Source organism: Eleutherodactylus coqui, chromosome 7, assembly GCF_035609145.1.
Source record: "Eleutherodactylus coqui strain aEleCoq1 chromosome 7, aEleCoq1.hap1, whole genome shotgun sequence".
Taxonomy (NCBI): domain Eukaryota; kingdom Metazoa; phylum Chordata; class Amphibia; order Anura; family Eleutherodactylidae; genus Eleutherodactylus; species Eleutherodactylus coqui.
The window spans coordinates 111,935,461-111,951,451 of record NC_089843.1 but is presented as its reverse complement, the minus strand read 5'-3'; the positions used below and the strand labels follow the sequence as shown (position 1 = coordinate 111,951,451).

Here is a 15,991-nt window from a genome sequence, read left to right as displayed (position 1 = left end):
AACTCTCAACTCTTGTATCTTCTTTTTGTGATCAAGGTAAGCATCAAAGACAGCACATTGCTACTAGCTGTAAAACATCTTCAAACACGGATTCTTTACCTCTTTGCTTATTGCTTTCAACATGATCAATTGATGTGTATCAGGCACTCCATGGATTTTCATCCACAGGAACATGCCCGCTGTAGGACTGTGCCACTCAGCCAAACCTTCCAATTAAATGAAAGAAAGAAAACTTTGTAACACATAATACCAGATGCATTTTTAGAATTGTTCAGATTTCCATTTTTCTGTCCCATTACGTGATTGTTCTCAGCAAGAGAAACCAAGTAATCTTGTAGATATGATACCTTTTAATGGCTAACAAACATACATGATGTTATAGCGAGCTTTCGGGTTCTTATCGACCCTTCATCAGGCTTTAAGACAATTATGTTATAGCCAGCTTTCAAACCTACTCATGGTTCTTCTGATTAAGCCTGAAGAAGAACCCTGCGTTGGTTCGGAAGCTCGCTATTATTACATCATGTATGTTTGTTAGCCATTAAAAGGTATCATATCTACAAGATTACTTGGCTTCTCTTGCTGGGAACAATCACATTTTCCTTTACTGGCTAACACGATACCAATTTTCTTTTATCTGTCCCATTAAGAAACAGAAGAACAAAAATAAAACAACCTGCTGGATATGTCAAAATGACGAAAATCGGTGTCGCCTGACAGCACCCGTTCACTATAAGGGGTTCCACCCAGGTTGACATTTTACTGAAAAAAACGGCGCAGCATGCTGAACTATTGTTTCATGGCAATTATGACTGAACCCCTAGATGGAAAAAGCAGACTGAGATTTGAACAGAGCCTTAGTTCACAATACAAGTACCATTTATTCATCAAAAATACGTATATTTATAAAACTATGATAAACTGCCTAAGGCCCAACGTTCACGGGCAGATTTTAATTATAAAATCTGCGCGTGTCTCCTGCATGTCAGATCTGCACCTCTTGCCGCCCATAGGGATGCATTAACATCTGCACGGCAATTTAAAGCATGCGGATGTGATTTTTTTCCTGGCGTGCAGATCGCACGTGCGGGAAAAAAATCACAGCATGCTTCATTTTCCCGTGGATCCCGCAGGGACGGCTTCCATTGAATTAATTGGGAGCTGTCCAATGAGCGGCACAGCCACAGCTGTTACTGTGGACATACCGCGGATCTGCGGGAAAGCAGGAGACTGAAAATCAAAAAAGGAAGCACTGCACATGCGCCGGGCATGTCTGCCGGCGCCCCCGGACGCATCCGCCGTGCTGAAGAAAAAAAAAACGTCCAGCTCAGAGGAGACCTGCGTGGGATTGGAAGAGGTAAGAAACGGTCTTTTCCCCTCCATGTCCGCGGGAACGCACGGATACCGCTGCGGGATTCAGCAGTGGAATCTGTACGTGCAAGTGAACATGAGGCCTTAAAGTTAGAACAGATGACTAAACTCTGAAAGTAGGGGTTAAAATGAGATCAAGTACACAATTTTTTTTCATCTGGCATCAAGGGTACCCAACAAGCACTGTACTGGATTGTGAGGTATCCTATATTATTGGAGGGTCTCAGAAAAGTATACAGAAATCAACTTAAACTTGTCTGCTCACATGTAGCTGATTTCCCATGGATTGTGTTGCAAATTTTGGTGCATATTTCACCCCTTTAATTTTAATTCAATTGAAAGGGTGAAATCTACATCAATATCTGCACCAAAATCTGCAGCAAGTCAGCTACATGTGAACACACCCTAAAGGTAGGGAAACCTCCAGGAGGAAAGCTCGAAACCAAATACAGTGCTGTAACATTTACTAAATCAGAGCACTTCCCTCTCCGCTTCCCTCTCTGCTTTTGTGTTGTGAAATGTTAAATTCTAACATTAAATTGTGAAAACTGATGAGATTCCAAGATGGAAGACCGCCACCAGATTGATGACTTAGACCCCATTTACACAGAAAGATGATCGCTCAAGAATCACTTAAACGACAGTTTAATGACAGTTTTGAGCGATCATCTTTGCATAGTCTACAGCAGCTAATTAGCTACTAAAGAGCTATGCAGGCAGAGCGGGACACCGCCGCTATTGCTCAGCGAACAATACAGCTGTTTTGCATTAGCAAGCAGCTGCATTGTTCTCCACGCTTACAGCTCGCGTCCCACTATGAACTGCCAGAACTGAAAGAATCTTATCAGCGCTGCCGACTGCGATAACAGCCTGCACCACTGATAAGAGTTAATCGCTCAATTCTAGCAAACTAGTATTGAGCGAGGAATGAATCGTGCACAAAAACTGCACAATGTCTGTACATTTAGACGCAACGGTTATCCCTCAAAAGATGACTTTAAGCGAAGTTTGAGCAAAAATCGTTGTGTCTAAATGGGCCTTTAGTCCGAGAAAATTACCTTAAAGTTGGAGTTTTCTATTAGTGATGCCCACTTGATGTTTTGACAATGTACATAAAGGACAATGCAGTGAGTGTCTGATTTATTAACATGGCGAGGACAATAGGTTACCCTGAAGCAGTCAGGTAAAAATCATCATCTATACTAAAACTGAAGCAATACAGAGAAAAAACATCAACTATCTTACACCCTGCCATTCTTCATGACCTTTTAATATTACACGATGACATTTCACACTAGACCATTTTGTAGTCTAGGAAAATTGGCTCTTCAGCACATACTTTTTTGCCCTATTTACCCACCTGTTAGCCACTTATCTGCAGATGCAATCATGGCATCCCTCTGTGTCCTGTAGAACTGTATGACACTGCAAGCCACAAAAAGGCAAGAAAAAGTTATTTTAATTGTATTTATAGAGTTGGGTCCAGAAGTATTTGGACAGACACAATTTTCTTAATCTAGCCTCTGTTCACTACCACAATGGATATGAAACAAAACCGTGATTGTGTGATTGAAGTGTAGACTTTCAGCTTTAATTCAATGGGTTAAACATAAGATATTTGCATTGACCACTTTTTACATAGTCCCTACATTTTCACAGGTTTATAAATAGCCGGATAATTGACTGATAAGCAGTTTTATAGACTGATAGAACCTACTAGAGACACCTTCACAAATAAATATGTGGGTATAACAATAACCCACACGGATTCCGGGGTAAGATAGAACCTGCAGTGTTCTATTTCCTTGAGTGGATTATGCAAGTTTGACCTGCTAATGTGAGTGGAACTGCGTAATGCAATGCATTTGATTGATCTGCGTATTACCACAGATAAAATGCTTGCGGAATCTGCAAGTCCTATCCGGTGGTGAACACTACCAAGGAAATAGGCAAATCATTGTCAAAGTCTACAATCAAGAGTCACCTTCATGAACGTTGGGTTTATCACAAGATGCACTCAAGAACAGAACTGTTTTCTTATCTGACATCTAAAAAAGCCTCCCAGATAAAATTCTTTGGACGGATGAAACCAAGATTAACTTGTACAAGAATGATGGGAGAAGAACAGTATGAAGAAAGGAAGGGATCATGATTTAAAGCATAGCACATCATCTGTCAGGAGGAGTATTGTCTCTCCTTGAGGAGAGCACCTGCAAGTTGATTGAGGTGACTTATAAGGCCATGCATGCTCCTCTGGGTAATATGCAAAAAAAAAAAGAAGATTGAACAATACCTCTGCAGCGCCACCTATTGGATGGCAGCATTCCTGCAAATCAATGTTCGACTCTTTATACAGGTCTTAACAAAGATTGGGAATTACAGAGGTATTGTTCCATCTTCCTGATTTGCATATTACCCAGAGGAGCATGCATGGCCTTATAAGTGTCCTTACTCACCTTCCAGCTGCTCTCCTCAAGGAGAGACAATACCCCTCCTGACTGACGTCATAGGGCTCTCACTAGCCAAGCCAGAATCCTACTGCACACTGATGAGGGGCAAACACCCAAAAAAAAGCTGTCTGTGTATGGTTTCCATTTTGGTTTTCAATTCCCAATCTTTGTTAAGACCCGTATAAAAAGTCGGACATTAATTTGCAAGAATAGGTGGTGCTGCAGAGGTATTATTCCATCTTCCTTATTTGCATATTACCCAGAGAAGCATGCATGGCCTTATAAGTCTCCTCACTCACCTTCTAGGTGCTCTCCTCAAGAAGAGACAATACTTCTCCTGACTCATGCCATAGGCCACTCACTAGCCAAGCCAGAATCCTACGGTGCACTGATGAGGGGCAAACACCCCCAAACAACTGTCTGTGTATGGATTCTGGCTTGGTTTTCAATTCCCAGTCATTGTTAAGACCTGTATAAAGAGTCGGACACTGATTTGCAGGAATGCTGCCATTCAATGGATGATGCTGCAGAGGTATTGTTCCATTTTCCTTATTTACTGTCACAAATGCTGGTAGCAGAGTCATGACATGGGCACATATGATGCCAATGCAATTGGGGTATTGTGCTTATGGATGATGTGACTGGACAGTTGTCGCAGCATGCATTTCGAAGTGTATACACCTTTACTTGCTGCTCAAATTCAGTTAAGCGCTGCAAAAATGATAGGACAGTGCTTCATAGTATAGATGGATAATGACACAAAGCATAGGACAAAAGTAACCTGAGAGCTTCTTAGGGCAGAGTCAGTCATCTGACCTTAACCCAATTGATCTTTTTCACTTCCTCAAGACAAAATTGAAGGCAGAAAAGCCCACAAAGAAGCAGCAACTGAAGGCAGCTGCAGTAGTGGAAAAGCATCTCAAGGGAGGAAACTCTGCTTTTGGTGATGTCCATGTGTTCCAAGTATTAAGAATATTCCTTAGGCCACACAAGTGTATGTACTTCACAGTTTAGACAACATTAAAAATAATATTTATTGATTTTCCTTTAAAAACATATACCAGTATGGGGCACACCTAACACAGAAGTACACAAAACAAACAAATGGGTAGCACACTGAATTTGGTTGGCAACTACAATTATTAATATAGGAATTGCCAACCGGACCTAAGTATCCTTCAATAGGCTGTTGAGGTACTATCTTCAGTATAATACTGAGTATAAGATGCTCTAGATAGCTACTCCTCTTACTGCATCAAATACAGGGCGTGTCAGAACGACCTTGATCTCATATTCTGATAAGGTCAATATTTAAATTTGTCCTAGTTAAATATTTAATTGGATCTTGCAGTGATCTATTGATGTACCACTTGGATACTCAATCCGAAATATATCCTGATGCAATAGGCTAGATAATATGTCAGTTGCCTATTACTAATTATATCAAGTTTCAGAATAGCCAATTTAGGATGATCATACCAATCGTAAGATCATTAATGCATAGTGCTATGTTGTGATTTAGAAATAAACAGGACCCCATTAATCATATAGATGATGGAGTCACTGTAGACATATGCATGTTTTACTTTATGAGACTTGGGACTTCGACGCGTTTCCCCGTGGATCCCACGGATCATCAGGAAGTTAGTGTCTATAGAATATCTAGGACACAGTATGCTGCCCAAGATAAAAGAGGCTTATGCATACTATGTCAGCCAGTGTGATCAACACTGAACTGTACCTCAAAAAGGGTGTGCTGATAGGCACACGAAGATACATAGATTTCTTCGTAGAGAGGGCATTAGTAATATAATGTAAGCTCTTATCATTAGCAAAACTAATTCTTACTCCTGCGGTCTAGCAGATAGGAGTACAAGGCACGATAATCAATTGAGGGGGATCAGAATTCGTGTCCACATTTGATTCACTTAGATAGTAAACTATAGTAGGAGAAGGTGATAATATGAAACCTTCCTCAACTGCTATCTCGTGCATATATTCCTCATTTTCCTAACAAGCCCTAAATTCGGTTCTAGCAACAGTTGTAAAGAATATGCCCTTCAAAAATAAGAAAGTGCCCATAGCCCTGATGGTGGACACGAGTGTATGTAGGTCCATGTGCACCCATTATAGCCTATTGGGCTATGCATACTACTCATCACATGTCCTAACCTTCTCTAAATCACGGATGAGAATTAGGACATGCAAATGCACATCAATATGTGGGCCGTCCATATATCAGATAGATGTCTGTGTGGTGTCCGATGCAAGTTGTACTCAAACCTCTCATGGGCAAATTGCAAACATAAAGCAATAGTTCATCCCGCCTTATCTAATATGAATAAGCCTACAGGCTTTTTCCTGCACCACTCTTTGACCACTTTGCCTCACCTTAGGTGGACAATTTAGGTGTCATTCCATTTGTTGGATTCCCACCACCGCAATGAAATTGCAAAATTTAAAGAGGGTACATTCAGTGACCCATCGGGCCCTGTCAAAGTTCCCCATGTTAAGGATAGCAGTGCTTCAGTCAGTAGCGCCATTATGCAGATTCAAGCATTGCTAAGCGACATTCATGGTCTCACTCTCATGTCTCTCTCCCTCACTGTCGCGAGACCATGAATGTCCCTGCTGGTATAAGTACTGCTATGAAAGAAGCGACAGACGCACAGACACAGCTACACCCCCCCCTGTCTAAGTTACAGGAGGGAGCACAACCAGAAGTAAACAAGGCTGTATAAGGAATTCCCCACAGCGAGGAGAGAGGGGGGTGGAGCTACAGGGGGATCTCCTAGGGGAGGGGAGAGAGAAGCGGCATGGTGAGGGAGGTTAGAGAGAAGTGGTATGGAGAGCGAGAAGTGGCATGTAGAGGGGGAGAGGGGCATGTACAGAGGGAGAGAGACAAGCAGCATGGAATGGGGGAGAGATGTGACATGAAGGGAGGCTGGAATCGGCACACGTGATGGGGGTGGAGCTACGCGATGACGCGTAGAAGGGGCGGAGCCAGAACGCAGCTGGTGCCGGACCGAACAGAAGCCAGAAGACCCTTCTGCGCAAGCGCGTCTAATCGGGAGATTAGACGCTGAAATTAGACGGAGCCATGGAGACGGGGACGCCAGCGCAGGGAAGGTGAGTATATAACTTCTGTATGGCTCATATTTAATGCACGATGTATATTACAAAGTGCATTAATATGGCCATACAGAAGTGTATAACCCCACTTGCTATCGCGGGACAACCCCTTTAAATCCACTGTGCTGGTGTATAAAAGGTTAAATTAGGGACATTGTGTCACCTGTCCAAATACTTCTAGACCAAAGTGTATATTCATAAGATGAAGCTGTCACTTTACCTTTCATTATGTATAAAATATATCCAATAATCTCACTGCTACCTGCCTAAAGCACAGTCACTGCATAACAATATGGGAGGCTAGCTTTAGTGTTTTTTGCTACCTCCTGCCTTTCCTTTTTGGGGTTCTGTCTGAATCTTTTAAAATGAAATTGACACAAAATCCCAAGAAGGAACAACTGACTTTAATTTAGTCAAAAGGAGACCAAAGTTGAAAAACTTTGGTCTCTGAATATGTCCACAATAATTTCCATTATCATGGGAGGACCAAATCACATGGTCAACTACTTTAAAGGTTCCATTTGGGTTTTGTCTACATACCGTTTTCTGAGATTCAGTCAAAACCTTGAGACAAAAAGGCTGGATGCCTAAAAACATTTCCACTTGGATCAGTTCATAATGCTTTTACACAACAAATGAAGTAACCCACATGCCATACCTGTCAACATGCTTCAGAAAGCCTTCTACACCCCATTGCTGCAGCAGCTGGAGTATCATTATCTAGAAAAGAATAGTAATCCACATTGTCGAGATGTCCCAATGACTGCACAATTAATATGACCATCAAATACAGCTAGTAGGTCTGTAAAATGTGTGCCGGATAGCCCTGCTGTTGTGCTTACTGTAGAAATGAAACAGTGGCATCTAAAGGCTTAAGTTGTTGCACTACAGCAAACATCTGACGCAACTAGGTTGGCTTAAAGGGGTTGTCCCGAGGCAGAAACGCAAAATTTCATATTAGCCCATTCCCCCTGTCACCCCCCGTCATTAAGCAGCCCTTGTGAGCGGTTATAAACCGCATTGTACTTACACTTTCGCAGAAAAAATGACTTTTAAAACTTCTCCCTCTAAGATGGCGCCTGCTGAGTCCCTGAGTGCGTTCCACGGTGAACCGCTCGCTCTTCCTGGATGCCTCATGCGCGCTCCCGAGACGCCGGTCACGTGAGCAGGTGACTGACGTCATCGGTGGAGGCGTGTTCTTGTAAATGAATGGAACGCCGATACAGCCGCCTGATTGGCTGGTCGGCAGAAAGCGTCACAGCGGGAGGTGCAGTCTACCGGAGAAAACAGCAAACAGCTGTTTCTCCCATCTCTTGACTACACAGAAGCTCCGGTAAGTACACCTTTCCTCTGCACCGCAGACACCTCACCCCCCCAGCGCCCACAGCACCGCAGACACCTCACCCCCCCAGCGCCCACAGCACCGCAGACACCTCACCCCCACAGCACCCACGGGACTGCAGACACCTCACCCCCCCCCACCCCCCCCACCAGCGCCCACAGCACGGCAGACACCTCACCCCCCCCCCCCCCAGCGCCCACAGCACCGCAGACACCTCCCCCCCCACAGCGCCCACAGCGCCCACAGCACCCACAGCACCCACAGACAACTCACTTACCCAGGCGGCTGTATTGCGTTCGTCCCGGCTGGCGGCTGCTGATCCCGAGTGGCTCCCGGCTGCTGATCGTCCCGGCTGGCTGCTGATCGTCCCGGCTGGCTGCTGGTCGGTTGTCCCGGCTAGCTGCTCCTGGATGGTCCCGGCTGGCTGTTGCTGATTCGGGGTGAATCACCCCTGTTTAAAGGGACGCCGGGAGCTGAATAGCCGCCCCTGCGCGCTCCCGTACAGTGATAGCTTGTCTGCACATGCGCAGACGAGCTGTATCGCGCGGGCACGCTGGAGAAGCTCGTACACAGAGGGAAGAGAGAAGACTGCGCAAGCGTGGCTAAAATGGCATGCTGTGGCAGAAATTAGTCGGCACCATGGCGACGGGGACACAGAGACAGCGCGAGAACGGAGGTAAGTAATTGAATAACTTCTGTATGGCTCATATTTAATGCACAATGTATATTACAAAGTGCATTAATATGGCCATACGGAAGTGCTTAACCCCACTTGCTGTCGCGGGACAACCCCTTTAAGAGCTGTATACACTTAAATGCAGGATATTTTTGATCAAAAATATTAGCAATGTTACAATAATTATCTTGGTAATTTTATTGTAGATGCATTGGAATAAAAAAATATATAATTGGTGAAAAGGCACACATACCCTTTAGAGTAAGCATGGGTGGCAGTATGGGAGAAATGAGAGAAGCTGCCAGCAGATAATTCCATACAGTTACCTGAGTGAAGGCGCTGGTATGTAATGTTGACGCCTGCATGTGCAGTACTACTCTGTCTATCAGCGGTTTAGGGCCAGTTAAATAGCCAATCCTCAGTCTGGCAAATGAGGAGAAAAAACCAGTAAGATTACATTTTTCTCTTTTTGGTAATATAACTTCAGTGTTGCAAACCAAAGAAGTTACTAATTACTGAAAACATCATCTTTAATGAAAACTTAGGGATAATGATCTTACCCTGAAGAAAGAATCTTCGACATGGAGTCAGCTCTGATAACTCTACCATCAATGTCCATTGACAGAAATGATGGTGCCCAGGGCTAGGGAAAGCGATGAGGGGGAAAAAAGCAAAAAAATTTACAATGCTTCTGAAACGGTTCCAAATTGCTAAATCAGCATATCTGTGTACTTCATATCCTTCATGGTTTCATAGTTTTCTAACATTATATAAAGCTTTGAACATATAAAAGATAATGAAATTAAACTTTTTTGTCCGACTTAAGAGACATGATGTCTAGAAATGACAAGAGCTCACCTTACTGAACTGGAGAAAGTAATAAGGATCATCCTCCACAATAATGAAATCATATTCTTGTGCAATCTATTGAGCCAGAAGAGAAATATGACTAATGTGACCCATAAGGAGGTTTCTTCATTTATCAAAAATATATTTTTCTCGTGTAGACACAGAATGTTCCTGCACAGTCATATACTAAAAACCTCATTGTAATGCTACTAGCGTAAGTGGTGGCTCTATATCATGACAGTAAGTAGATCACTAGACTCTCATTGCTTTATACCTTGTAGATTTCGGTCTTGCGTTCCGTGGTCAGAGAGGCTCCTGTGGGATTGCCCCCATTAGGAATAGTGTAAAGAATTTTAGGGGCTTTCTTTTCAGGGAGGGCTACATCCTCTGGTCTCCATCTAGAGAGAATCTCTTTAAGAGCCTGAGGAATAATGCCATGTTGATCGGTGGGAACACCAATGAGATTGCATCCAAGCGGTTTTACCTGCAAATCAAATCAGGTGAACAGCGATCTAGTATTATACACTCATTTTTCTTATGTCCAAACCCAAACAGCACTATTTAAAATGATATGGCATTACAAAATACTGTACAGGGGGTTTTCCAGGCACTTTTTATTGATGACCTATGCTCAGGATAAGTAATCAAAAGCTGATCAACTGGGGTCTGCTGCTTGGTACTCCGACCAATCAGCTATTCTGGTGCCTACTGTCACCGGCAAAGCACACAGAGTACAGAGCAGAAGCAAATCACTCTAAGGCCTTAGTCAGACGGGCGTTTTTAGCCACGATTTGCGCATGCGCATGCGTCCGGCGATTTTATAAAACCATTGCTTTGCAATGGTATCGGACACATGAGCGCTTTTTATGCGCTCGTCCGATAAATTTTAGAACAAAAAATCACAGATCGCACCTATCTGCGATCTGCGATTCCTGTTCTCTTCTCTATATGCGCTCAATGGGGCCGGCGGCAGCAGCGCCGACCCCATTGAGAACATATAGAAGACAAATCATTCTTCTCTGCCACAGCTGTAACAGCTGTGACAGAGAAGAACGATGTTTGCCCATTAAATTCAATGGAGCCGGCAATACAGCCGCTCCATTGAAAGCAATGGGCTGCCGGCGTGCGCGGGGTTAATTGTCGGGAAGGGCTTAAATATATAAGCCCTTCCCTGCAATTCATCCTAAAATGTGTTAAAATAAAAAAAAATTGTATACTCACCTTTCCGCTGCAGCCGGAGTCCAGCCGCGGCCGCTGTCAGTTCTCCTGAACTGCTTCTCGGCACTATTTAGCCGGCGGGGCTTTAAAATCCCCACCTGCTGAATGATCTGCCTCTGATTGGTCACAGCCCTGACCAATCAGAGGCCGGTTTCACTCACACACCCATTCATGAATTCATGAATGGGTGAGTGACTGCTGCCTCTCAGCGCTGAGCCAATCAGGGGCAGGTCTGACTCACATCCATTCATGAATTCATGAATGGGTGTGAGTGAGACATGCCTCTGATTGGCTCAGCGCTGAGCCAATCAGGGGGCAGGTCTGACTCACACCCCCTTCACACCCACTGCAGGACGGCCGCGCGGAGCTCCGGCTGCCGGGAGGTGAGTATACATATATTTTTTATTTTTACACATTTTAGGATGAATTGCAGGGAAGGGCTTATATATTTAAGCCCTTGCCGACAATTCATCCCGGGCTCGCCCTCATTGAATGCAATGCGCTGGACAGCTCCGGCCCGTTTCTAATGAAACGCGGCTAGGAGCAGATTTTCGGGCGATTTGCGGGCGACTTGCGCGCACCGGTCACGCGATTTGCAGATGCGCATCCGTCATGCGATCCGCAAATCGCGCGAAAAAACGCCCGTCTGACTAAGGCCTAACTCTTGTGTAGTGGCTAGCACTAGTAATTTCAGGCGCAGCTGCCATTAAAATCAATAAGAGCTGTGCCTGCAATTGCCAACGCTGGCTCTGGGTACAGAGTGACCTGCTCCCGCTGGTGACAGTGGGCACCAGAACAAGTGGTCAGTCAGGGTCCTGAGCAGTAGTCACTAGTCAATCAACGTTTGGTGACTAGTGATGAGCGAGCATACTCGCTAAGGGCAATTGCTCGAGCGAGCATTGCCCTTAGCGAGTACCTGCCCGCTCGAGAGAAAAGGTTCGGCTGCCGGCGGCGGGCAGGGAGCTGCGGGGGAGAGCGGGGAGGAACGGAGGGGAGATCTCTCTCTCTCCCTCTCTCCCCCCCGCTCCCCCCTGCTGACTGCCGCAACTGACCGTTCCCCCCCGCCGGCACCCGAACCTTTTCTTCCGAGCGGGCAGGTACTCGCTAAGGGCAATGCTCGCTCGAGCAATTGCCCTTAGCGAGTATGCTCACTCATCTCTATTGATAACCTATCCTCGGGATAGGTCATCGATAAAAATTGCCTGCAAAACGCCTTTAATGTTTTATATAAAGCATAAAATAGATTAAAAGTCCTTTTATATTCTTTAGATCCAGACCCAGTTGTGGCTTTCCAATAACCCACTTTGTACACCAGGCTGTAATGTTAACACAGACATCCCATCACTCCGGCGTACTAATACAAGTGTACCAGCAGTGGGATACAGGACTAACCAATGAAATAGTGGACTACTGGTAATACAGATGTGAAACGTTTATAGTTTTCTATGGTAGCCACAAGGGTTTAATTCTTTTAAGGCCAATAGATGTGCACTGACTATGGAAACCAAGAAAGGATCAGGGAGGATTTGCACAAATTGCAGGTGAGGGTGCGGAAGTATCTGCAAGGTATAGAAATGTCTGCAAGCGGTCATTGCTGTGGAAAGCACTGTCCTTGTGATGTTATGTCTATGCAGTCAAACATGCAACAAGTCAGATGACTAGTGGCAGATTCCATTGGTGATGGGATTATATAATCATTACGGACACTGACTTTTAACATTGGGGATTTGAGGATAAAGAGAGTACACAAAAAAGTAACTTACAGCTGCCAGAGTTCCAGAATAGGTTGGTGCATCTATCAAAACGTTATCTCCAGGACTTACAAGCATATCAAACACCTAGAAGAATTAGCCAAAGAAATATGTAACATAGTACTGTATTAATTCTTACCAATCTAAGTCAGTTACTGAGGTGTAGCAAGGCTCACATGATAGTAGCCCGCGCCTGTCTAGAGAGACTGAGGGGGTGCCGAGAGTTAGAAAAACATGGCTGCTTCTTCCAAAAACAGCGCTACCCCTGGCCATAGCTTGTGTCTGGTATTGTAGCTGGTTTTATTTAAGTGAAAGGCTGCAATACCAAACACAACTTGGGGACAGGTGTGGTGCTCTTTTTGCCGTATAGCAGCCATATTATGCTATTCTTGGGGGATCCCAGTAATCTACTGTCACATGAACCCTCCTCTTGCCAACCGTCAGATCTTGATAAGTGTCATTTGCATATTGCAATATTAGATGGTGACCACTTAATTAAAACATGAATTCTCAGGCATGTAAATGTCTGTGCATGTAGAGTCAAGCTGGCCACATAGGAAAAAGACAAAAAAGCCCTAGAATCTCCCAAAACAGATGATGCACCATCTTGCCTTAGATAATCCTTCCTGGCTGCCAGTTGTGACGCACATAGCCATCTGTCCTTTGTCAGGGCTGTATGTAAGAGTTGGTGGATTGTGCAGCTTCTTCTGCAATTCTTTCAACCAGGACACCAATTCTGGAACTCTAAATATAAATATTAATGAATTACATAAAACAATAGTGTGATACAATTCTGGGATCTCAGATAATACAAAACCTAACAGAGAGACTCAATATATCACACCAAAATAGAAGTGATTTTCTCCTATAATAGCTGTCAATAGTTATGTGATTCTACTGAGATGTTTGTACCTGTCCACTGACTACAATAAGCTATACATCAGTGACAGCAAACCCTCTAAAGCAGTGGTCCCCAACCTTTTTGGCACCAGGGACCGGCTTCCAGCAAGACCATTTTTACAAGGCCCAGCAGGGTTGGGCGGGTCATGGGCGGGGCTTTGGTTATATAGGGCGGGGTTATGAAGAGGGTTGGAGTTTAGTCCATTATTTAATTATGACATTTAGAATGCCCTGGCAGTACACACATAGGGCAGTATATAGTCTATCCCCCCCCCCAGCACACACATAGGGCAGCATATAATTTATCTCCCCCCCCCTTCCCCAGTAATACACAGCCCCCACCCCTCAGTAATAGACAGCCCCCACCTCTCAGTAATTAGCAGCTCCTCCCCCTGTAATAAGTAGCTCCCCCCCAGTAATAAGTAGGCCCCCCCAGTAATAACCATCCCCCCCAGTAATAAGCAGGTCCCCCCCCGTAATAAGCAGGTCCCCCCCCCGTAATAAGCAGGTCCACCCCCAGTAATAGGCAGGTCCCCCCCAGTAATAGGCAGCGCCCCACCCCCAGTAATAGCCACCCACCCATTAATAAGCAGCCCCTTCTCCTGTAATAAGTAGCCCCCACCCCGAGCCCCCACAGTAAGCAACCCCCCCCAGCAATAAGCAGGTCCCTCCCAGTAATAAGAAGTTCCCCCCCAGTAATAGGCAGCCCCCCCCCCAGTAATAGGCAGCCCCGCGTAATAGGCAACCCCCCCAGTAATAGGCAGCCCCTTTCCCTGTAATAAGTAGCCCACCCCCCCGTAATAGGCAGCCCCCCCCGTAATAGGCAGCCTCCCCCGTAATAGGCAGCCTCCCCCGTAATAGGCAGCTCCCCCCCGTAATAGGCAGCCCCCCCAAGTAATAGGCAGCCCCTTTCCCTGTAATAAGCAGCCCCCCCCCCAGTAATAGGCAGCCCCCACCCCAGTAATAGGCAGCCCCCCCCCTAGTAATAGGCAGCCCCCTCCCCCCCTGTAATAGGCAGCCCCCCCAGTAATAAGCAGCCCCTTACCCTGTAATAAGTAGCCCCCCCCAGTAATAAGCAGGTCCCCCCTAGTAATAAGCAGGTCCCCACCAGTAATAAGCAGGTCCCCCCAGTAATAATCAGGTCCCTCCCAGTAATAATCAGGTCCTCCCCCAGTAATAAAGCAGCCCCCCAGTAATCAGGTCCTCCCCCAGTAATAAGTAGCCCCCCCCCAGTAATGACTAGCCCCCGCAGTAATAGGCAGCCGCTTCCCCTGTAATAGGTAGCCCCCCCCAGTAATAGGCAGCCCCCCATAATATGCAGCACCCACCACCCCGTAATAGGCCCCCCCTCAGTAATAGGCAGCCCCCCCTAGTAGTAAGCGGCCCCCCCAACCCATATACTTAACTCCTTCCTGCTGTCGCTCTCTATCTGCTTGCCCTGACGTCAGCCCGGAACGCTTCCTCCCCGAGTCCTCTCCTGCGGAACTAATGAGCAGGGGACTCGGGGAGGAGAATCCTGGCTGCACAGACGTCAGTGTGCGCCGGGATCAGCACAATTACCAGCAGGGAACTGCGGCGCCCCCGCTGGTAATCGCCTCAGTGGTGAGCGGCGTCCGCACGCTGCAGGCCACAAAACACAAGGCAGCGGGCCGGATTCGACCCGCGGGCCTTGTATTTGGAGCAAAATTTCCCGGCGGTGCCGCGGACCGGCGCTAAACATCCAACGGCCCAGCCCCGGTGGTTGGGGACCCTTGCTCTAAAGGACCTAGGGAAGTAACAAGTGTGACATAGCAACTAAATAAGACAATATGATATATGAGAGTATGTACCCAACTGTAAATTGTGACAGTATTAGATGTCACTGAGGAGGGTTTTGACTTTATAAAAAGCTGTATGCAAAACCAAACAATAACATTTTAGGGTGGTTTCACATCTGCCCTTAGACCCAATGTCCACGGGCAAAATAGAATTTAGAAATCCACGCGGATGTCCCGCACGTGTGATCTGTGCCCATAGGGAATCATTGGACACCTGCAGGTAGTTAAATACTTGCAGATGTCATTTTTCCATGGCGCGAGGATCGCACACGCAGGAAACCACCCGCAGCAAGCTCCATTTTGTGTGGGTCTCCCGTACAGACGGCTCCCGCGGCTTCCATTGAAGTCTATGGAAGCCGTTAAGTCCCACGGCACACCCGCAGCTGTATTTCTGCTGTGCCACGTGACCGCGGGAAAGCAGCAGTAAAAAAAAAATAAATGTGCACGGCGCATCTGCCGGGCCGAAGAAAGATCTTCCCGCGACA

General features: G+C 45.8%; 1 protein-coding gene across 2 annotated transcripts in view; it reads right to left on the bottom strand.

The window, feature by feature from the left end:
- AADAT (aminoadipate aminotransferase) overlaps positions 1–15,991 on the bottom strand; it is a 44,744-nt gene that overhangs the window by 7,793 nt on the left and 20,960 nt on the right. For both annotated transcript variants that reach the window (XM_066573532.1, XM_066573533.1), the window contains exons 4-12: positions 13,401–13,533; positions 12,802–12,876; positions 10,095–10,304; positions 9,830–9,895; positions 9,532–9,614; positions 9,298–9,394; positions 7,612–7,673; positions 2,732–2,796; positions 100–206 (exon numbers count right to left, since the gene is read on the bottom strand). In XM_066573532.1, coding sequence (XP_066429629.1) covers positions 100–206; positions 2,732–2,796; positions 7,612–7,673; positions 9,298–9,394; positions 9,532–9,614; positions 9,830–9,895; positions 10,095–10,304; positions 12,802–12,876; positions 13,401–13,533 — 898 coding nt within the window. The remainder of the gene's footprint in view (positions 1–99; positions 207–2,731; positions 2,797–7,611; positions 7,674–9,297; positions 9,395–9,531; positions 9,615–9,829; positions 9,896–10,094; positions 10,305–12,801; positions 12,877–13,400; positions 13,534–15,991) is intronic.